The following is a 25,229-nucleotide window of genomic DNA, read 5'->3' on the forward strand; positions in this document are numbered from 1 at the left end:
CCATAGTATTTCAAGGGATGCATATTTTATGCATTTTTCTTTCACTTTTTTTAACTAAATATTTGAACAAAAACTGATCAGTGTGGTAGAAATCTTAAGATTTGCACAAAGATTTTCACAAAGATTTAATTAGAGACGATTGGGTGGCACAGTGGATAAATGGTTACCACTTCCGCCTGGCAGTACTAGTGTTGTTGGTTCGAATCCCAGCCACGGCACCACCTGCCTGGAGTTTGCATGTTCTCCCTTTGCCTGTGTGGGTTTTCTCCAGGTACGCTGGTTTCTCCCACACTCCAAAGACATGCTGGTAGGTTAATTGGATCCAGTCTAAGTTGGCCCTAGTATATATGTGTATGAATGTAAGTTAGGGACCTTAAATTGTACGCTCCTTGAGGGTTAGGGACTGATGTGAATGTACAATATATATGTAAAGTGCTGTGTAAATTGATGGTGCTATAGAAGTACCTGAAATAAATACATGTGAAAATAATCTCTGTTATAGGATGCATAATCACCCAAATGATCAGACAGAGTAAAAGCAAGTTGCAGTTTACTGAACAGGTGCAAAGTTAAAATCATTAATGCAAAATAATTTCAGAATGCCAAAGAGCATGCATGGACTGCAGAATTATACACAACAGGTTATTAAAACTGCACAAATATAAATTTCTCTGTGTCTTAGTCAGGGTAATCTGGTTACAGTCTAGCCAGGAATCACACAGTTCACTTAAGTAAAACAGTTCAAAACACAGACAGCTATTTCTGCTTTGCCTCATGAACAGCATTCCTTTCAGTGAAGTCCAGAGTATTTCAGGTAACACAGGAAAACAGCTGGTGGGATTCTAAGACTGAGAACACCCCATGGCAGAGGCAGAGGACATCCCACTGACATTGATATATTCTGATAGCAATCAAGAGGGGCTCCCCACAGTAGCAGGGTCTTTTGGAGAAGCTGCATTCTAACGGACAACCTTCAGCTGTTCCATTGGCTGAAAAACACTTGTCTAGCTTCCTGTGAACTGGCATTGGGGGATCCCATGAACCCCAAACTTTCACTTCACCAATGCACACAGGTACATGAGTGTAGTAATAAATATGTGCACGCTGAAAAAAATCAGGTTTCCTCTACTGGCACACTGTTAAGTATCCAGGGAAGTCTGGGGAAAGAGTTCCCCAGGAAAAATCACTGGTATCCAAATAGCAAGGAGCAGGGAGGCTCCCTACTCACCACTCCCTTGCTATATGGATATTAGCTCACATGTAGGCATCCCCTAGCTGGTAGTAGTGTCCCTGCTATGCAATCAGAGCCCTACAATAGACTGAGACATTCATTCCGATACTTGCTGCAGCCTATGAACACTGACCTCTCTGTGTACGATGGGGGGGGTCCTAAACTATTTCTTTCCTTATCTATACAACTTCCTAAGTCCCCATAGCTCACTTTTGTGTAAGGCCCTGCTTACTTATGTAGTTACAGATTAGGGCTCCATGATCTGACTATCTCACCATAGGCCTGGTACGTGACATACATATACTTGCTATACTTGCACCACCAGTATGACGATCACTTTCCCTAACCACCAACTTTTTGGCCAATCAACTTACAGATTCCCTGCTCATCAGAGCGAAATCTGCTCCATGTTAAATGGGTCTTAGGTAAGTAAAAGTGCATTTTGTTGTCCTCTAGAGGTAAGTGAGCAGTTAACCCTTGCAGTGCAGGGGCAGCCCCACTGCAAGGAAGGAGCTTCCGTTTCCCCAGAGTTAAGCTTTAAACTCATATCACAGTTGAAAAGAATACTATAACATTTATCATGACTGTTTTTTAATGCCCATAATTTTAGTACATTAAAACAAAAGTTGAATGAAGAATAGTTTTTTTTTCTTTCCTGCAATGCTAATGAATCAGCCACAATGATGAGACAAGTCTGTCTTGTAAACTGGTGGTAACATGTCAATTCCGTTGTCAGTTGTGTATAATGAAGAAAGTGTTGACTGAGGTAGGACTGTTGGAATTGGATCAATTTCAGAGTACGTATGTTGCTCCTCTAGGTTTTCTTTGTTCCCTGGTATGAAGGGTGTATCTGGAAGTGCTCGAGTGTCCTGCAGATCAGTGGTATTAACTTTATGTTCAGGAACCTAAAATGAAAAAAAAAAAGAGTCCACTCAACTGGTTCTGTGATCTACACAGGGAAAGGGAAGATAATTACAATAATTTCAGTTTTAACTTTCTGTTGTTTAAAACCCCTATCTGATCCATTTGTGAGATATGTCTTCCTTCCATCCCTATTTCTCCATTAGATGTAAGAATAACAAATGTGTACTGGAGTCTCAGCCACAGAGCAAGGAAAAGGCCAATGAGTCCAGACCATTGCACTACTGGATTACTACACTAGCAGTACCCAGAGAAACCACATGAGTAATGTGTGTAGCACTTCTGCTGAAAGTATGAATTGTCTAGAAAACTAGAACTACTAAAATCGCAACAACCAACTTTCTGAAAGAGGGACACCTTTTAGCTCAAGCTATTTTGCTAAAACAAATTATTTTCACATCCCAATCCACAATAACATATAGGTAAAGAATACCTCTCAACTTTCTGAAATGATAAAGAGGGACACCTTTTGGCACACAGTACAGTGGATATAAAAAGTCTACACACCCCTGTTAAAATGTCAGGTTTCTGTGCTGCAAAAACATGAGACAAAGATAAATAATTTCAAAACTTTTTCCACCTATAGCCTCCCTGGCGGTATTCCCTAGTGTAGCTTGGGGTAAAGTTTCAGTACCACAAGCGGTAACCCCGAGCTACACTTGGGAATACCCTGCAGTGCTGCTCCGGGATCCCTTAATCACTTACCTTGTCCTGCGCTCCCGCGATGTCCCTCCTGCAGTGTCCCCAGCAATGTAATCCGGCGGATGCTGGCATCTGTCTTCTGGGTTCTGTCCCCTGAGAGCGTTAGGACGTACAGGGGACGGAACGGCGGGAAATTTGAAAATGACAAAAAGTGACATTCACTAAAATCACTAAAATCACATAGTAAAACATTACTGTATCAAAGCATTTCACATACATTTTGTCCCTAGTGCTTTGTCCTGTGCCCTGCCTGCATTTTTACCGTTCTTTCTGCCTGGAAACTGAGAAACGTCCATGGCGTCCAAAAAGCGTCCTTTTAGGTCAAAAGCGGTTTTAGACCAGCTAGAGAACAGCGATAGTAAATCAGAACTACTTGCAGAATTGAGTGATAATGATTCGTGGGGAAATTCATCATCAGACACTGAAAACGATTTTGCGACTTTGCTCAGTGATGTGCGAACTTGGTGCTATATTTCAAATTTCAGTGTTTTTGGTTTGATTATATTATTCAATTAAATTTATTATTATTATATTATTATTTTTTATCATTATTTATTAAATTATAATTTATGATTTCGTGTTTCAAGTTTTATCATACCCGGGATGTTTACTAGACTCTTGTTCGGACAGATTTCAGTGAGTTATTCCTAAGAATTACAGGCCTACAATATAAAACGCCAAATTTCCATGCAAAATAATGGTACCGCTTTCAGCACCAAAAATCTGAAATAATCATACCGCCAGAGAGGTTAATGTAACCTATAAACTGTACAACTCAATTGAACAACAAACTGAAATCTTTTAGGTGGAGGGAAGTAAAAATAAAAAACTAAAATAATATGGTTGCATAAGTGTGCACACCCTTAAACTAATACTTTGTTGAAGCACCTTTTGATTTTATTACAGCACTCAGTCTTTTTGGGCATGAGTCTTATCAGCATGGCACATCTTGACTTGGCAATATTTGCCCACTCTTCCTTGCAAAAACACTCCAAGTTTGACAGATTGCAAGGACATCTCCTGTGCACAGCCCTCTTCAGATCACCCCACAGATTTTCAATCAGATTCAGGTCTGGGCTCTGGCTGGGCCATTCCAAAACTTTAATCTTCTTCTGGTAAAGCCATTCCTTTGCTGATTTGGTGGTATGCTTTTGGTTGTTGTCATGCTAAAAGATGAAGTTCCTCTTCATGTTCAGCTTTATAGCAGAAGCCTGAAGGTTTTGTGCCAATATTGACTGGAACTCTTCATAAATCCCTCTACCTTGACGAAGGTCCCAGTTCCAGCTGAAGAAAAACTGCTGCCACCATCATGCTTCACTGTGTGTATGGTGTTCTTTTGGTGATGTGCAGTGTTGCTTTTGTGCCAAACATATCTTTTGGAATTATGGCCAAAAAGTTCATCTTGGTTTCATCAGGCCATAACACATTTTCCCACATGCTTTTGGGAGACTTCAGATGTGTTTTTTAAAAATTTAGCTAGGCTTGGATGTTTTTTAATTCATAAGAAAAGGCTTCCGTGCCACTCTACCCCATAACCCAGACATATGAAGAATACGAGAGATTGTTGTCACATGTACCACACATGTACAGTGGGGCAAAAAAGTATTTAGTTAGCCACCAATTGTGCAAGTTCTCCCACTTAAAAAGATGAGAGAGGCCTGTAATTTGCATCATAGGTAGACCTCAACTATGAGAGACAAAATGAGAAAAAAAATCCAGACAATCACATTGGCTGATTTGGAAAGAATTTATTTGCAAATTATGGTGGAAAATAAGTATTTGGTCACCTACAAACAAGCAAGATTTCTGGCTCTCACAGACCTGTACCTTCTTCTTTAAGAGGCTTCTCTGTCCTGCACTCATTACCTGTATCAATGGCACCTGTTTGAACTTGTTATCAGTATAAAAGACACCTGTCCACAACCTCAAACAGCCACACTCCAAACTCCACCATGGTGAAGACCAAAGAGCTGTCGAAGGACACCAGAAACAAAATTGTAGACCTGCACCAGGCTGGGAAGACTGAATCTGCAATAGGCAAGCAGTTGGTGTGAACAAATCAACTGTGGGAGCAATAATTAGAAAATGGAAGACATACAAGACCACTGATAATCTCCCTCGATCTGGGGCTCCACGCAAGATCTCACCCCGTGGGGTCAAAATGATCACAAGAACGGTGAGCAAAAATCCCAGGACCACACGGGGGGGCCTAGTGAATGACCTGCAGAGAGCTGGGACCAACGTAACAAAGGCTACCATCAGTAACAAACTACGCCGCCAGGGACTCAGATCCTGCAGTGCCAGACGTGTCCCCCTGCTTAAGCCAGTACATGTCCGGGCCCATCTGAAGTTTGCTAGAGAGCATTTGGATGATCCAGAAGAGGATTGGGAGAATGTCATATGGTCAGATGAAACCAAAATAGAACTGTTTGGTAGAAACACAACTCGTCGTGTTTGGAGGAGAGAGAATGCTGAGTTTCATCCAAAGAACACCATACCTACTGTGAAGCATGGGGGTGGCAACATCATGCTTTGGGGCTGTTTCTCCACAAAGGGACCAGGACGACTGATCCATGTACAGAACAGAATGAATGGGGCCATGTATTGTGAGATTTTGAGTGCAAACCTCCTTCCATCAGCAAGGGCATTGAAGATGAAACATGGCTGGGTCTTCCAACATGACAATGATCCCAAACATACCACCCGGGGAACAAAGGAGTGGCTTCGTAAGAAGCATTTCAAGGTCCTGGAGTGGCCTAGCCAGTCTCCAGATCTCAACCCCATAGAAAACCTTTGGAGGGAGTTGAAAGTCCGTGTTGCCCAGCGACAGCCCCAAAACATCACTGCTCTAGAGGAGATCTGCATGGAGGAATGGGCCAACATACCAGCAACAGTGTGTGCCAACCTTGTGAAGACTTACAGGAAACGTTTGACCTCTGTCATTGCCAACAAAGGACATATAACAAAGTATTGAGATGAACTTTTGATATTGACCAAATACTTATTTTCCACCATAATTTGCAAATAAATTCTTTCCGAATCAGCCAATGTGATTGTCTGGATTTTTTTTCTCATTTTGTCTCTCATAGTTGAGGTCTACCTATGATGCCAATTACAGGCCTCTCTCATCTTTTTAAGTGGGAGAACTTGCACAATTGGTGGCTGACTAAATACTTTTTTGCCCCACTGTACCTCCTCTAATGTTGCTCTAGGTCTCTTGGCAGCCTCCCAGACCAGTTTTCTTCTTGCCTTTTCATCAATTTTGGAGGGACATCCAGTTCTTGGTAATGTCACTGTTGTGCCATATTTTCTCCACTTGATGACTGTCTTCACTGTGTTCCATGGTATATCTAATGCCTTGGAAATTCTTTTGTACCCTTCTCCTGACTGATACCATTTAACAATGAGAACCCTCTGATGCTTTGGAAGCTCTCTATGTACCATGGCTTTTGCTGTAGGATGCGACTAAGAAAATGTCAGGAAAGACCTACTAGAACAGCTGAACTTTATTGGGGGTTATTCAGAGGCACTTTAAAAGATGGCAGGTGTGTACTGACTCCTATTTAACATGATTTTAAAAGTGATTGCTTAATTCTGAACACAGCTACATCCCAATTTATAAGAGAGTGTGCACACTTATGCAACCACATTATTTTAGTTTTTTATGTTTACTCCCCCCTAAAAGATTTCAGTTTGTTTTTCAATTGCGTTGTACAGTTTTTTAGGTCACAATAAAGGTGATAAAAGTCCTGAAATTATTAAATATCCACTGTATGTAGGCAAAGGACACATCAATGCCAATGCCACTGCCCAAGTTACATGGACCACTAAGATCAAATACACATAAAATTATTGGCTAAACCACACAAGTGCATTTCTGACTTGTTTAGTGTAACTTTTGGTAGTAAACTGGTACTCTTTGTATTTAGATATATACATTTAGATGTATGCATCAATACAAAAAAAGGAATAACTGAAGCTACACAAGGGGCAGAGAGATTTGGTTTCAAAAGAGGGATAGTTCCTCCAAATGTTGGACATTTTGGAGCTATAGCAAAGATATAAAAGATACGCAGACCGAAAGGATACGTTCACTTTTTGGAACATGTTGCATGTTACACCCATTTTTAGGGTTGCACTTGTAACATGTCCCCAATGCTGCAGCTGCTGCCTGCGGTAACTGTGACAGAAGTACAGGAAGATTGGTTTCAGGGGGAGGAATAGTGCCCCATCATTGATGTCAGTTGGAGGAATAGTGCTCCATCATTAGTGTCAGTCTGAGGAATAGTGTACCATCATTTGTGTCAGTGGGGGGCATAGCACCCCATCACTGGTATCATTCAAAGGAACAGTGCCCCATTGTTGTTGTTAGTGGAAGGTATAGTGCCCCATTGCTGGTATCAGTGGGAGGAATAGTGCCCCATTGTTGGTATCAGTGGGAGGAATAGTGCCCCATTATTGATATCAGTGGGAGGAATAGTATCCCAGTTTTGGTGTCAGTCAGAGTATTAGTACCCCATTATTGGTGTCAGTGGGAGGAATAGTGCCCATTATGAAAACTGTTGGCACTATATAAATCCTGTATAATAATTAGAGATGAGCGAATTATTCAAAAATTCGGTTCGGCTGATTCTCCGAATTCGCCGAAAAAATTCGCTTCGAGCCGAATATATTCGCTGCGAATTTAACTTATAAAAAGGGTGTTTCTAGGCTTCAGAGAGCCTTTATATTAGTGCAGAACACTGTACCTTTAATTTAAATGCCCTTGGAGTCTGCTGGGGAAGAGAAATAATACTGTCAGTCAGTATGACATGCAGATGAGTGCCGTCGATCTTAGAATCACCGCACACTTCACTCATTTGGGCAGTCACGGGGCCAAAACCAGAGTGTGGAGCCACAGTGTGGCGGTGGAGGCAGCAGCAATGGGAGGCCATACAGCACCCTATGACAAAATGGAACCCACCAGCAGTGTGAGGAGACCTGAAAGTGGCACATGGCAGAGTGTGGCGATGGAGACAGCAGCAATGAGAGGCCGTACAGGGACCCATGACACACTCTGGACCTGGCAGCAGCATGAGGAGGCGGTACAGGGGCCCATGACAGATTACGGGCCTGGCAGCAGCATGAGGAGTCTCTTTGACTCTTTAACTCTTTGAACGTACAATAGTGGTTGTGAAGCAGAAAGTCAGTTTATTTAGCACAATCGGTCAATTGCAGCTTGCCGTTGGCTGTAAACTGTACGTTTATGTCACTGGAATGCACTAATCACCCAAAAAATATTACCGCCACCCGGCGTGTATATGGATTTAGCTCTTTGAACGTACAATAGTGGTTGTGAAGCAGAAAGTCAGTTTATTTAGCACAATCGGTCAATTGCAACTTGCCGTTGGCTGGAAACTGTACGTTTATGTCACTGGAATGCACTAATCACCCAAAAAATATTACCGCCACCCGGCGTGTATATGGATTTAACTCTTTGAACGTACAATAGTGGTTGTGAAGCACAAAGTCAGTTTATTGTACACAATCGGTCAATTGCAGCTTGCCGTTGGCTGGAAACTGTACGTTTATGTCACTGGAATGCACTAATCACCCAAAAAATATTACCGCCACCCGGCGTGTAAATGGATTTAACTCTTTGAACGTACAATAGTGGTTGTGAAGCAGAAAGTCAGTTTATTTTGCACAATCGGCAAACTGCAGCACCAACTGTGCACGACAGTCACTTTAAATTTTCGATTCTTTGATAGCTGTGGCCCTAAGTAACGATTCTGTGTCCCTGAGTAACGATTCTGTGTCCCTGAGTAACGATTCTGTGTCCCTGAGTAACGATTCTGTGTCCCTGAGTAACGATTCTGTGGCCCTAAAGTCTCTGTGGCCCTAACTCTGTCCCTTAATACACACAGGTCTGTCTCTCTTGAATGACCGGAGGCTAATGGAGAATTCTAAGATGGCCGTGATTTATAGCTCCACCATTACACAGTGCTGGCTGGCTGCTGATTGGCTAATGCGATCACATGTCATGAATGCATTATGGGTCAGCGCGCCTTGTCTGCGCGCCTTCCCAGAGATCCCCGCCCCATCTTCTCTGTCCATTTTCTCCATCGCCACACATGTCGCCGCCATTTTTGGGAAAATTCGATTTGTGCATCCGAAGTTTGCTAATCTTCGGATTCGTCGCGAATAGAATTTTTCCAAATCTTTGGAACGAATTCCACTTCGTCATGTTCGATTCGCTCATCTCTAATAATAATAATACTTATTGCTACTAGTGGGAATAATAGTGTCCTGTTATTAGTGTCAGTGAGATGAATTGTGCCCCCGTATTGATGTCAGTAGGAGGAATAGTGTACCTCTTGGTGCTAGTGGCAGGAATTATTTGGTACATGTTTAACCACTTGTTGACAGCGCTATAGCGGAATGAGGGCTACAGCGCAGTCGCCCAGTTCTCGGAGGGTTGTCATATGACATCCTCCCAGAACCACGCCTCCCCAAACACCTGCTGTGCATATGGGTACAGTGTTGCATGACCGCGCAATTGTCATTTAAAGTGCGACAGCGTTGAAAGCTGAAATTTGGCCTGGGCAGGAAAGGGGGTAAAAGTGTCCAGTAGGAAAGTGGTTAAACATGGACACTGTGCCGCAATAATAAATGGTAAACAAACTGCATAAATATATTTGATATATGTCAAAACATGGCCACCGTGCTGCTATGGCAATTGGTAAAAAAATCGGCTTAATATAACTGTTTGAGTCACCCATAGGCAATTCCCTAATGAAGTAATGTGGTTAATGACGATACGCAAAGGGACAGTTGGGTGACATCACATCCGTGAAGCAGTACTGACAGTGCTGGAGCGATTTTGAATGCTTCTTTTTCTGTAGTGCAACAACAAATGTAAGTGGATTGATTTATTTTATCAAATACTTGCTGCACAATGGGAGTTTTTTCTTCATTTGAGCACCTTAACACCAGTCTGTTTAAAGGAAAAGGTCCTTCCCCTCTTAAAGGGGCACATATCTGGGCAACCTGTATGAGAGATCTAAAGATGGAGAAGGAGAGCTGGGAACCAATTAACCCTATAGAGGGAAAGGATCCTTGTGACCTATATCTTTTAGCATGTGCGCATTTATTATTTGAGGTGATGCACTGGAGGACTTGTGAGATATTGCACCAGAGATCACTATATCAGAGATTTTTTTTATGTACAGATATTGCATATATTGTTTGGATGGTGTGATACAAAAAAGTTTTTTGATTTATACGGATTGACACATATATGGAAGATATAATTTGGCTATGTTTATTTATTGGTGCATATATGGTAGTTTTGTTTGGGCCCTTATGTTTAATCGTGTAGATTAGAGCAGTGCAGCACTTACAGTATTTATGCTTTTGGATGTGGAAATACATAAGGCTCCTTTCACACTCCTCTGTTACAAAAACGTGGTAAAATGTATATGCATTTTTGCAGCATTTTTACTGCGTTTTACCATGTTTCCGGTGGGAAGGCTGGACTGTGTAGTCCGATCCAATAGAGGAGATACTGCAGCTCAAAAAAAGGTAATTCTGGTATGATAGAAAGGTGTCACAACACACAGTGTATCACAGCTTGTTGCACATGTGGGCTGCATAACCGCAGACCAGTCAGGGTACCCATGCTGACCTGTGTCCAAGGCCAAAAGCAATTACAATGAGCATGTGAGCATCAGAGCTGGACCACAGAGCAATGGAAGAAGGTCTGCTGAATCCACAAATGGCTTGAAGAACAAAACAACAAGTGTGAGGTGTTGAGCTGGCCTCCATATTCTCCAGACCTCAATCCAATGAAGCATCTGTGGGATGTGCTGAAAAATGTTTGATCCATGGAGGCTCCACCTCACAACTTACAGGACTTAGATCAGGTTCACACTAATGCAGTGCGGGAAACGCTGCAAATCCTGTGCTTTTCCCACACCGCATTGCAATCGCATGGCGTTCATGCGATCTGGTGCTGGTGTCAATGTTAAATGAATGACACCCTGAAACAGATCACAAAATGTGATTGCCAGAAATCACATTGCATGGGTGTTCTCACATGCGAGTAATAAAAGGGTCCTGCACCTTTTTGGTGCGGATGTCATGCCATTTGAGCTATATAAAATGTATGGCTCATATGGCACTGCAAAGACATTGCATGTAATTCGCACAGGAATGCTGTGCGATTCCTGTGCAATTTACATGCAATGTCCCGCACCACATTAATGTGGACCCAGTCTTAAAGTGGAACTTTAGGTAAAAAAAAAAAATGGGAACAGGCAGGAATTTGAATTCAGAAGAGACATGCTTTGTCTCTTCTGCATTAAAGTTACTTACTTGCCTGTCCACCCCTGTACAGTGAGCTGCGCATGCAATGTTGAATCTGACAGAACTCCCACACATATGTAGGAGTAATGTCCTCCCTGCCCGGCCAATGGCAGCAGCAGGCGATTGAGACTTGGAAGCTGTCCGCCCGAAAATTTCAGTGGCCAGGCGAGGAGCAGCCGGACGACGCATCACTGGAGCAGAGGTGCATATAGTTCCGCTTTAAAAGATCTTCTTCTGAAAACTTGGTGCCAGGTATCATAGTTACATAGTTAGTCTGGCTGAAAAAAAGACAAAAGTCTATCCAGTTCAACACAGTTCACAGTTGATCCAATGGAAGGCAAAAAACCCAGCAAAGCATGAACCAATTTGCTCCTTCCTTCCTGATCCCCCGAGAGGCAATCAGATATTCTCTGGATCCATTTTACTATAAATGTTAGAATCCAGTTATATTCTGTGTATCTAAGAAACAATGCAGGCCTTTTTTGAAGCAATCCACTGAGCTGGCCAGAACCAACTCTTGGGGGAGTCTATTCCACATTTTTACAGCTCTCACTATGAAGAAACCTTTCCGTATTTGGAGATTACATTTCTTTTCCTCCAGACGTAAAGAGTCCCTTGTCCTCTGTGATGACCTCAGGGTGAATAACTATACACCATATGAACCACTGATGTATTTATACATGTTGATCATATTGTGAGATGGGGAAACAGCTTTCATTGTTTGAACACTGATTGAAGTAAATTAAAAATGTTCTGACTGACATTCTGCAGTTTAGCCACAAGATGTCACTGTTTTTTCTAACACAGCCTCAGACTGCATAGAGATTTCTGTATTCATGAAGGGGTGGGGTTTTACACTTGGAGAGTGAACAGGAAAAGAAGAGGAGAGCAGCCATGCTTGAGAGAGAGAAGGGGGGCTGTGTGATCTGAGAATCTGATGCCATCTAGATGTGGGGACAGCCCTCCATAATCAGAAATTCAGTTGAGTGAAGCTGATGGTGTTCAAGACGCTAACCCTGTTCAAAGAAAGGAAGATTGCTGATGGGAAGCTGAGGAACTAAGCAATATATATACTGTGATATTGCATGCTCCGTGGAGAGACATTTGTTCTGTTCAGAGTCACCAGCGTATACAAAGCAGACCAGGGTCAGTAGGAACGTGCACGCACCTCATTTCAGTGTTGGCGCCTATAGGACTGAGACAGTCCTATAGTTAGTTAGTTGGGGTCTCTGTTTGTGTCAGGCCACAAGTGTTGTTACTGATCATTGGAAGGACTCCACAACTTAAAGTGACATTTCACATTGGAGAGCTGATAAAATCCTACAAACTCAAGCCAGACTGGCGTTTTGCTCAGAAGGAATACTCAGGCACGTGCTACAGGACCAGTTATGGGAGAGGGAATACTGTAGATTTGTGTAAGATTGTAAGCTGTTGTGCTGCACCGCAGGCTAGCCCATACCATACACCCATACACTGATTCTTGTTCTTTTAGGGTAATAACAGGTAATGTATGGCAGCTTAGTTGTGCCCGCCAGTAGGTAAATTACTACACCTTCTACCTTCATCCATCAGGAGGCACCGTGCTGTGCAGCACAAGGGTCTCAGTCTTTGAGCTGAGTGTATGTAAATTTATTGTATGTTCCAGCATTTGTGGTTTTGTTTATTTGCCACATCTAAGTAAAATTCTGTTGTGATAAAAGCTTGTGTTGGGGTTGCTTTCCTCGTTCGTGACTTCACTGAATCCTGGGGAGCCCACCCAGGTACACGGCTTACAAGATCCCCCCTTAATCTCCTCTTCTCAAGAGAGAATAAATTCATTTCCTCTAATCTTTCCTCATAGCTGAGCTCCTCCATGCCTCGTATCAGTTTGGTTGCCCTTCTCTGTACTTTCTCCAGTTCCCCAATGTTCTTTTTGTGAATTGGTGCCCAAAACTGAACTGCATATTCCAGATGAGGTGTTACTAATGATTTGTACCGGGGTAATATGATATCTCTCTCTCTGGAGTCTATACCTCTTTTAATACAAGAGAGGATCACAGAATACCTTCAGAGGTCTAGTGAAGTCCATGCCTCGACAGGTTATGGTGGGTGGTCATATTGTTATGGCTGATCAATGTGTCTTTGATCTTGACTTATTACCAGTTTCTCAATAAAATTCCTGGTTTGAGTACTGTTACATTTCTATATTACTTACCTATTATGTGCTATTTGCAAATTTATTTATTTTTTTGCAAATACATCCTTGATGATATTTTAGTGCCGACTGCCAGAGACTCTATGAATTAAAATTATGATATATGATTTCTTTGATTTTGAGTTATAGGACTCAGGTTTTGAGACAAAGTAGATAGGCCAGAAATCTAATGTGTCTCAGGGGTGTATTTACCACGAGGGGCAGCAGATTTGTTCGTGTTGCCTAGGGCAGTACAAAACCTAAATACACAATTGGTGTCACATTAACGTTTACCTATCCCAGAGAGACAGAAACTGAATATTAAGTCCATGAATGGGATACTTGTACACTCACGTAACCACTGGGTCCAGAGAGAAGAACTTGTTTTATGTTTGCCACGCTTAATTTATTTTTATATTGGAGGTACTGTCATACATCGATCGACTAAACAATCAGTATCGCTGAAGTAATTGATTGTTAAAACATCCTGACAGAACAGTCTCTGACTCAAGAAACTAGCTGAGGAGCATCTTCACAGCAACAACATCATCTCAGGATACATGGCAAATATTGACATTTTTTTACTATATAAGTTAAATAGGAGATATGTGACTTACAAGTGACACGCCTGTTTTGTTTGATTTCCCTAAAGAGAAAAAAACAGTACATATTGCTTATTGATTCACCAGAATGATATATATATATATATAAGTTATAAAGACTTCTATAAGAATTTGTCATACTCTATTTTCAGAAATGTGCAACTTAGTAATGCACACAACTTTCAACCACAATGACCATATATAGACCGATTTGGTTGGTCCCTGCTGCACACAAATTGTCACATAATGCCTCCTCCCTGCCTTAGAATTAGCTTCAATAATGATAGTAAAATGACAATCCTCAGATTATTGTAAAATTCAGTTTTCACCTACTGGCCTGCCAGTGACTTTCTTTTTCTCCACTGCTGAATGAAGTATTCTCATTTTACAGCCCAGCATATATGATTTCCCTGCTGTCAGAGTTCACTAGCTCAGTGGGGGAGGATTCCCTCATCCACATCTAGTGTGAGGACAGGGGAATCAAATGAGGGAATTGAGTCAGCTTTTTGTGTGCTGGTTGAACGGAAAAACTGACTCATCTATGGGCTGATACACAGCAATGTGTTTCTTGAGCTGATGACTGCAGATTTAGTTGAAATCTTCCATCATCCAATCCACCCCCCTCCTCCATTCATAGAAACTTTTTTATAGTGTCTATAAATGAAATATAATTTATGAACAGAGGAGGTGGATTCATTCACTGCTTATCCTCTGTTTATAAATTGCTTTTCATTAAATGAAAAACTAAATTTTTGGACCCCAGGTGCGGGACTCCTGTAAGTACTCAGCAGGAGTAATATCCACCCATTTGCCCCTCCCACAGCTCTTTGACTTCTCACTGTTTGCTCCAGGGGCAACTGACAAGAACATTTTTGTATGGTGGATTACTCATCGCTTTAGAACTATACACTCTATGTTAACAACAAAAGTTATACGCACTTTTGCTCATATCTGCGAAAATTTTCAGATCTCTCCCAACAAACTTTTCCGCTACCTACAAATACGTAATTTTATTGAATGACGTGAAACATTGCCTTCCCAAAGACTCTTACAGGATTTGAGTCACTCTGTAGGTTCGCTGCCACCACTAAGGCCCTCTGTCTGCCATTTATACGTCCCTCCTTGATCACATTTCTGAACCTCTGCCTTTTTACTGTGCCCAGTTGGAATGGGATCTACGGGACTCATTCTCTGGAAGACTGGACAACAATCTGGCAGTCTGCTCTAAAATGTTCCCAGAACATACAGGCTCTGGGGAACTCATACAAAGTCCTCTCTCTATGGTATTTCACTCTGGCACGCACAGCAAAGTATGTTCCCAGCTACGATCCATTTTGCTTTCGAGGATATAGGGCAAAGGGGACAATTAGCCATACATGGTGGTCCTGCCCCATGGCCCATCGCTTATGGATACGGATTTATAACATGATCCACTCTGTCACACAACTCAACCTAAGGAAAAATCCGGAAGAAGCCCTCCTTCATATACCGATCAACAATGTTCCGAGATGCTCTTAAGCAATTGTGTTCTTCTTAACCACTTGCCCTCCAGAGGATTTACCCCCTTCCTGACCAGGTCATTTTTTGCGATACGACACTGCATTAATTTAACTGACAATTGCGTGGTTATGCAATGCTGCACCCAAATAAATTTATGTCCTTTTTTTTCCCACAAATAGAGCTTTCTTTTGAGGTTATTTGATTACCTGTGCGTTTTTTTATTTTTTGCACTATAAACAAGAAAAGACTGACAAAAAACAACATTTTTGACTTTTTGCTGTACAACATATCAAGTAAAAAAATTAAAAAAAATTTGATGTCTTCATAAATTTAGGCCAAAACGTATTCTGCTACATTTCTTTGCTAAAAAAAATCCCAATACATGTAAATGAATTGGTTTACGTGACAGATATAGCATCTACAAATGGCAGTATATATATACTGGAATTTTTATTTTTATTTTTTTTATGCTAGTGATGGTGGTGATCAGGGACTTATAGAGGGACTGCGACAGGCATTCTGACACTGGGGGGGGGGACTGACTAACTGTCACTGACATCCCAATGACACAAATACAGTGATCAGTGCTAATAAAAAGCACTGACACTGTACCAATGACACTGGGCAGGAAGGGGTTAACATCTGGTGCAATCAAAGGGTTAGCTGTGTGCTGTTTTGCAACATGTGCTGTGTGTGTTTTACTTGGGAAACATGCTGCTGTGTATTTCTCTGCTGTGCAGAGAAATTCACAGCAGCATGTTCTTGCTGGCAGGAAAGAGACCTGTGTTGTTTACACACAGGTCTCTCCCCTGTCAGTGTTACTCCGGGATTGCTTTTTATTCAGGTATTTTCTTGGCTTTCATGTTTAATAGCAATTTTGGATGTTTTGATACTTCAATAAAGCTTTTTTGGTACTAGAAAAACAAAATTTGTGGAACTATTTTCAAGCTCAAGACATTATTTTCACTTATTTGCAGTCACAAGACATTTCAGTATGTCAGCACATCATTTTGACTAAACGCACACTATTGATTACAGAATGTCCAATTCTCTCTCCAGTTAACCACAGAAGCTAGAAAGAAAGCTCCATAATAATATATGTACTCAATAATGGAATACAAAGCACAGTAATTTGTAGCATGAAAGTGCATCCCATACCAATTACGAATTTCTAAGTGACCTAAGGAAGGGGACGCATGTTTAGAAATAATTCCTTGGCCCTATGCAGCACACTTTACATGAGATTTGCCTGTTCCTAAAGTTGGCCATGCACTAGTAGATTTTCAAACTAATGTTCTTATGAAGTTTTGTATGAATATTTGTATTCAAATTCTTAGTACATTTGATGATTTGACTAATTTTATTTGAAAGTACTTATACAAAATTGAATTTGCTTTTAACGTTCAATTTTGATACAAATGGACTTTACAGAAAGAGAACCACATACAATGTTAAAAGTGTGCTTGTATAATAAAACATGTTCATCTTGTTTCTTAAAATGTTCTCGTCACTGCAGATGAAAATAAGCATAGATTTGACCCCACTTACCACTAGAAAAACAAAAAAAAAATTCTTGAAATTAATATTTTCAAACAAAATTCTGCTAGTGCACGGCCAACTTAAGTCTTCCTGATGTTATCTGATATGCATTGTGGTCTGTACATATGAGCAGCTGTACATCTGACGGTTTTCCAAACTTGCTAAAAGTCATGCAAAAAACTGCTATCAGTTAATGGATGGATTGCAGTGGTGCTTACATTCTTGGGGCAGAAATCTCAGTCATCTGCACAGTAATGCCTACAGTACAGTATGCCCCCATTAAATCACAAGTACATTTCATGTCCAGTGGGGTTTTTGTACAGGTGCAGCTTGAGCCAGAGGACATATACACAGCAGTAGGCTGCTCTTACCATGAAGAGGTAATTATTCACTTGGATGAGTTAGAGAAGTAGGATAAATCTAGTTTAGATGAGCTTAGGGAGCTGGGGAATGGGGAGGCAATGGTGATATTTTTGTACAAAAGTGCAGCTGTATTTAAATATGTCAAAATGAAAGATTGTTCTTAATTTGTTGTTATGCTTTTGATCTTGCATGTTACTGTTTATCATTCCTGTTGTTGAATTTTTAGTGGAGAAGTTATCTAAAAGCCACAACTCTAGTGTCTATGTGTGTACTAGGAAACCATAATCCACATTTCCGGTCATCTTGACCTGCCTGAGTGAGACTGCTAAAAACAGTATCTGATGCAGTAAAGGATGTGGCTGAATTCTGCAAAACATGACAGCTGAACTTTGAAGTAAGCAAGAACCCAAGAAAAATGTTACAGACTTACGTTTTCTGAAAAGGGGAGCCAAGATAAGGCTGTATATCAGGAATAAAGTTGTTAAAATGATGAACATAACACCCAAAGTATACCAGAAGAAAGTATCTGAAATAAGAAGCATTGCTTAGTATGCTGATTATTATTGTGTTTTGCTTTATCTAATGTTGTTTTTAAATTGTGTTCACTGATTTGTACTCACTTTTCTGAATGTTTTCGCTAATTGAGATATTAGTTGCTTGACTGGGAAAATAGGTGGTTATCAATTGTATTTTCCCCACATGTACAGCAGATGTGGTCAATTCAATGGTAACTGCATCAATTCCTGCTTAAAAAATAAATAATATAGATATATATAATAATTTATATTTTTCATGTACCTAGCCTACTAGTCTTTTCAAGCTTTGAAAAACTGGCAAACCTAAACCATGGGAATCATGCGTGGGTTCCCTGCTTTTTTAGGCCCATAGAGTATGAAGGTGTCCTGCGGTAATCTGAACAAGTTTGTTAAATTACTATTTTCTTCTTTTGCTGGTGGTGTCTGCAAGTAGCATATGGACACTAGATTTTTTTCTGTTTTGGTTGAAATGAACCAGCTTAAGGAACAGTCAACTATTGTCTATAGAGATCTTCACCAAGCAGGGGCGGACTGACCACTTAGAAACTCAGGCACTGCCTGAGGGCCCGGGGTCAGTAGGGGGCCCCATGAGATGCCCCTGGTACCTTTTCCATAGGCTTTTTTGAGTTTGGGCAAGGATACAGGGGCCCCATGATCCCCTATTGCCCGGGGGCCCCATGAGTTGTCAGTCCGCCCCTGTCACCAAGTATATACAGGAACCAAAAAATAAATATTATAAATATTATACTGACATACATGATCTTGGCTCAGAATTTAAAGTTAAATTGGAAATACTATGTTACCCCAAAATTTTTACATATGTAGTTTGATCACGTAAGCCAAACAGTGCCTGTTTCTTTTAGGCCTCCTAAATTTCATGGTGATCCTACCGGTTCTCCTTCTCTATTTTTCATTCCTGCCACGCCAAGCACTGAAGCAGATCCGTGTTGGCGTGGTCAGTTTGCAGATTCTTGAAGATTCTTGCTTCCCGTCTGGAGAGACGGCAAGGTTTGCCTACATGTGGTGTGCTTGTATCTCCTGTGGTTAGTTTGGCAACCACACATCTGCCCAGCCCTGTTTTCTTGACTGCCAGTAACTCCCAGCAGGAATCTCACTGTCCCAACATCAACTAGAATGCAGAATCATCCTTCTTGAGCATAGCATACACAACAGTGGACATACGTTGACACCCCCGATAATAAAAGTGAGGGCATTATGGAAGGCTTTGTAGTTGTGTCACTGCAAAATAAAATTGCAAAAAAAAAATATTTACTGTTTTTAACCTATGATTTATTTAATGTGTGTTCACAGGAAACATTGCTACAGGCCTTTGCATTTAATTATCTTGCAAACTCTTAAGTTTTTATTTAACGCTATATATTTTTCTAAAGCTGGCCACTGCACAGTGGCTAAATGTTTAGCATTTCTGCCTGGCAGCACTAGGGTCATTGGTTTGAATCCAAACCATGGCACCAACTGCCTGGAGTTTGCATGTTCTCCCTGTGCCTGCGTGAGTTTCCTCCAGGTACTCCGGTTTCCTCCCATACTCTAAAGACATGCTGGTAGGTTAATTGGATCCTGTCTAAATTGGCCCTAGTGTGTGTATGTATGTGAGTTAGGGACCTTAGATTGTACACCCCTTGAGGGTTAGGGATTGACGTAAATGTACTATATATATGTAAAGCGCTGCGTAAATTGATGGCGCCATATAAGTACCTGTAATAAATAAAGAACTGCATCACCAAACATGTTAAAACCATGAAAAATTAAATAGCATAAATGCACAAAATGAAAACAAATATTAAGTATATCTCTGCAATACACACACAATTTGCCATGTTTTATTCCTTTAAAACTCCTGAAGGTACAGAAAATACCTGCAGCAATCCAGTGAGCTCCTAACATCCTGTTGGCAACATGACTCAAACTGCCTGTAGCGAAATCAGCTTTACCAAGAATTCTTGTGTTGGGTTTGCAAAACACCACCAACTCCTTATTGCCTTAACACAGGGGAGGTGTTCTGTGGTCCAAGAGGGGCCAATTCAGGAACATAGTATGTAAACCACCTGCGCTACTCAAAATAGAATAGAATAAAGATCAGGAATTTGCTATCACCTGGCTATATACCTGAATACGTTGCAAACATAAAGAGAAAATGGTGTTGCGCTTCCATACACAGTACCTAAATAACTCAAAGGGCATAATTAATGCATAAATATTAAATCTCAAATAAATTCTAATAAAATATACTCATCAAAAAAGGACAATATCATGTGATAATATACAAAAATAAATAAATATAAAAAGAAGTAATAAACATCACACCCTGAAGAAAATAGTGAGACAATATATCCCTTAAAAAAAAGGGGGAAAAAAGTGACATATATCACAAATGCATCCCTTAAAAAAAGGGGGAAAGTGACATATATCACAAATAAAGAAAGTGATCAATAAATGGCATAAATTATGCCTGCAAAAGTGCCGTGACAAAAGACTCACAACTGACGTGAATAATATCTAAAGAAATATATGACTGTCAGAATAAAAACCCGTCTCAAGACAAAACTTTCGGACCACACAAAGTCCTTCCACATAAATGTGTTTCAAGATAGTGATGAGTGACCAAAAGGAACAATTTATAACTCAAGTGATCAAATCTCTAATTGGGATTTATTTGTGTTAACACAGACACATAGAAAGTGCCACAAAAATATATCACAATGTGCAGCAAAATAAGAAAAACCCTACTAAGCCACGCAATGCCACAAATAATGTGCCACCAAAAAAATATAACAATAATAAACAACAAATGTCCCCTGTGAAATCTTCAAGCAGCTGAATAAAGTGAAAAATTCCACAGTATTATAGGTGATACAGGTGAAAAACTGGGATCCGTCACCGGCTGGATTGCCCCCTCACCTTCATGTAGTGACCACAAGCGGCCAATAAGCCTTCAAAATATAAGATACAGAAATTCGGCCAATCAGCAGGTATGAATCTAGTTTAGCAATAGTGGTGGTATCCCCCTTGTGGAACAATGGATATGACCAATCCTGATATCCAAGCATCTTTTAGGCAGGATGATAAGATCAGCCAATTCACATATATATTGGAAAGAAGAGAAATCCTCCCATAGTGTAATACTGTATGTTTATTTTGAATGTCACAAACCAGGAAAAGCTAACAATATTGCTTGGAAGGGCAGACTGTGTTGATGGTTCAAAAAGGAAGTTAGGAACTCCCTGGTTTTCTAGCAGGTATTTTTTTAACCTTGCAGTGTATTAAAAAAAATACAACATGGGAAAATGTGCATTCATTGCAGAGATGTACTGCATGTTTTTTCTGTTTTCCCCTGACATACATTTTAATAGTACACTAATCTAAAAAGAGAAGCCAATTGTCAGCCAAATTGTCTGATTAATGGATATCGTAGCCTCCCTGGCGGTATTCCCGAGTGCAGCTCGGGGTAAAGTTGCAGTACCACAAGCGGTAACCCCGAGCTACACTCGGGCTTACCATGCAGTGCTGCTCCGCGATCCCTCGATCACTTACCTTGTCCTGCGCTCCCGCGATGTCCCTCCTGCAGTGTCCCCGGCAATGTAATCCGGTGGATGCCGGCATCTGTCTTCTGGGTTCCGTCCCCTGCAAGCGTCGGGACGTACGGGGGACGGAACGGCGGGAAATTTGAAAATGACAAAAAGTGACATTCACTAAAATCACATAGTAAAACATTACTGTATCAAACCATGTCACATACTGCTTTGTCCTGTGCCCTGCCTGCATTTTTACTGTTCTTTCTGACTGGAAACTGAAAAACGTCCATGGCGTCCAAAATGCGTCCCTTTAGGTCAAAAGTGGTTTTAAACCAGCTAGAGAACAGCGATAGTAAATTAGAACCACTTGCAGAATTGAGTGATGATTCGTGGGGAAATTCGTCATCAGACACTGAAAACAATTTTGCGACTTTGCTCAGTGATGTGCGAACTTGGCGCTATATTTCAAATTTCAGTGTTTTTGGTTTGATTATATTATTGAATTAAATTTTTTATTATATTATTACTTTTTATGATTATTTATTAAATTATAATTTACGATTTTGCGTTTCAAATTTAACATACCCGGGATGTTTACTAGACTCTTGTTTGGACAGATTTCAGTGAGTTATTCCTAAGAATTACAGGCCTACAATATAAAACGCCAAATTTCCATGCAAAATAATGGTACCGCTTTCAGCACCAAAAATCTGAAATAATCATTCCGCCAGGGAGGTTAAGTCCCGCTTTAAACCAAATGCGACATTGAAATTGTGCTACTTCATTTGAAGTAGTGCGATTTCAAAGCCACGGACTGATGCGATTTCATATGCAGCTTGCCTGAGATATGTGTGACTTCATGCACAGATATCAATGCAAGTTGCACCTGAAATCACCAAAAATAGCGCAAGAACTATTTATAAAATCTGTGCAACTCCGACAGGGTCAGAATTGCACAGATTTGAACAGTTCCAATGCCAACAATAAGGTGTAATTTGGAACTGTCAAATTGCATAACAAGTCGCACCGGTGTGGACCGGAGCTAAATCTTTATAAACAAAAATACGATAATAGTTAAGAATAAGAAACAAGTAGATCCCACCAAAGAAAATAAATACTCGTCATTTATTTTGTATGTAGACTAGACTGTCATCCCCATGTCTAATGACTGTCTAATGCTTGAACACATTTCTAAAATGTCACATTTTGGTTAGAGGTGATTGTAACCGTATTAGTGCATTTGCGACAGAAACAATTGAATACTGTCCATGAGACTTTTTTTATACACTCCTTGAAAGCTTGTCCTCAAAATTGTATGTTAGTGCAAATAAAAAAAGTACCACGGACCGTACTCAATTGTTTCTGTTACATTTTGGTTAGCAAATTTGGTTCAGATACATCTTTATAGGTTCAGTTACACCTGTATAAAACTCTGAAATAACACTAGAAAATATTGACTGCACTGACCAGCTGATCTTTTTTTAACTAAAATGTGTCATGTGTGCGAAAGGTACATGCTGAGATTTCTCACTATACCTTCAGTGGTATGTAGAGGTGTTGTTGAGGTTGTTGCAGAGGATAAAAATGCAAGATCTGCAAAATAATAGGTTTTAAATGTAATTAGTCCAGTTAGGGATTTTGAGATTGGATGATACTTTTCTCATACATATTATAAACTTCAATCCTCCCTTATACATTCAAACACAATACTGCTAAAAAAGGACCAGTACTTATGAACTACATAATATTTACACATATGATCCCCACATCCCTGCCTTTCCTGCCTTATACAGTGCCTTGAAAAAGTATTCATAGCCCTTGAAATTTTCCACATTTTGTCATATTACAACCAAAAATGTAAATGTACTACACAGTGGACTAGTGTGCATCATACTTCTCTAAATCACATACTGTTATCATTATTTCTACTGTTATATATTATGCATCTGCTTTATTGTAGGACTTTGTTTCAGGATGATCTACAATTTAATTAAATGTCTTGGTCCCGTCTGCGTTACGGGAGAACATGTAAGAGGTACATGCGCAGACTGCGATCCGTATCTGTATATGACTTGTTATGCCTTTCATATTTCAATAAAACTTTTTTTGGAAAAAGAAAAAAATGGAAATTATTTTATTGGGATTTTATGTGATAGACCAACACAAAGTGGCACATAATTGTGAAGTGGAAGGAAAATGATATATGTTTTTCAAAATTGTTTAAAAATAAATATCTGAAAAGTGTGGCGTGCATTTGTATTCAGCCCCCCTGAGTCAATACTTTGTAGAACCACTTTTTGCTGCAATTACAGCAGCAAGTCTTTTTGGTATGTCTCTACCAGCCAATTTCACCGGGCATGAATACTTTTCCAAGGTACTGTAACATAAAAGATATCAGAATACCTCACATACTTTCCTTAGCCTCAAAAGTCACCACTCAACTAGCCAACTTGATTATACATTTAAGCAGCCCATACTGTATAATACAGTTTTTTTTTTTATCAACCAGCATGTTAGCTAAAAAAAAAACTGACTTGATTCCCCCATCCACACTTTTGAGATGATTGGGAGAATCTTTCCGCTGAGTTATTGTATTCTGACAGCGTGGAAGACTTCCCTCGCAGTCAGTATACACTGATCAGCTCTGACAGCTATAGCCAGCAGTTCTAATCGAGTGAGAAAAATTAAACAGAATGATTGTACAGATGTCTATTGGTAGATCAACTTCTGTATAACCTACTTGCCTATACATAAATTGAAATTGGCTGGTCTCTGCTGAACCGGAAAAATTTTGATCCATATATGGCCAGCTTTAGGTACTTGATCATGTTAAAAAAGGAAGACCTGAAGCCACTATGACTAATTCTTCTCTTCAACAAAAACCACGTGATCAAACACCAATGATCTTTTTGAGTGCACACTGTGGGAGTCCAAAGCAATGGTTTATCAAAACAATATAAGCAGAGTTTTACTACCATATTTGTGTTTTAACCGCTTTATGACCGCCCCATGCAGACATACTGTGGCAGGGTGGCTGGCTGTGCTGGATCATGTACCTACTGATGTACTCGCCAAATCACAGAACAGTGCCCAGTGTTCTGTGCTGGATCACGTATCTAGTACATGATCCATATGTCCAGGTAGGGGGCCCACGCACTTGCACCTAGTGCCCCAGCTATGCTGTGATTTTGCACAGCACAAGCCAATCAGCAGTTCTCAGTCAATGATTGATGACCAGGACCTGCTGATCGGCTCGCCGAATCACAGAACAGTGCCCAGTGTTCTGTGCTGCATCACGTATCTAGTACATGATCCATATGTCCAGGTAGGGGACCCACGCACTTGCACCTAGTGCCCCAGCTATGCTGTGATTTGGCACAGCACAAGCCAATCAGCAGTTCTCTGTCAATGATTGATGACCAGGACCTGCTGATCGGTTCGCCGATTCACAGAATAGTGTCCAGTGTTGAAAAACAACACTGGGCACTGTAAACAGAAAAGCGATCCTGTAAAAAAAACAAGATCACTTAGTAAATGCAGCACTTTTCTCAAGAAATGTCAACTGGACTGCTTACTGTAGCCTAATGTTGGCCAAAGACATCACCCGCCAATGTCATCAGTACTTACTGCACCAACAAATGTGTATTAGTTCCAGACACCCTGCTAGGGAGTCATCAGTATGTGTCTCCCAATGATCAGACCTTCTCCATGTGTAGCATACCATTTGTACATTTTAACTGTCGTAAGGCTCATTGTAGTATATTACAAGATGTCACACATAAA

At 40.5% G+C, this 25,229-nt stretch overlaps 1 protein-coding gene across 1 annotated transcript in view; it reads right to left on the minus strand.

Annotated features, from left to right (window-relative positions):
- Positions 1-533: 533 nt before the first annotated feature.
- The window catches only part of LOC149454881 (uncharacterized), a 38,060-nt gene continuing 13,364 nt past the window's right edge, over positions 534-25,229 (minus strand). Inside the window, exons 5-9 of the mRNA XM_089686997.1 lie at positions 22,983-23,039; positions 17,998-18,120; positions 17,808-17,903; positions 13,991-14,019; positions 534-2,136 (exon numbers count right to left, since the gene is read on the minus strand). Coding sequence (XP_089543123.1) covers positions 1,903-2,136; positions 13,991-14,019; positions 17,808-17,903; positions 17,998-18,120; positions 22,983-23,039 — 539 coding nt within the window. The 3' untranslated portion in view covers positions 534-1,902. The remainder of the gene's footprint in view (positions 2,137-13,990; positions 14,020-17,807; positions 17,904-17,997; positions 18,121-22,982; positions 23,040-25,229) is intronic.

The sequence above is a fragment of the Staurois parvus genome, unplaced genomic scaffold (genome assembly GCF_062004578.1).
Source record: "Staurois parvus isolate SC_StPar_1 unplaced genomic scaffold, SC_StPar_1.0 ptg000415l, whole genome shotgun sequence".
NCBI classification, from domain to species: domain Eukaryota; kingdom Metazoa; phylum Chordata; class Amphibia; order Anura; family Ranidae; genus Staurois; species Staurois parvus.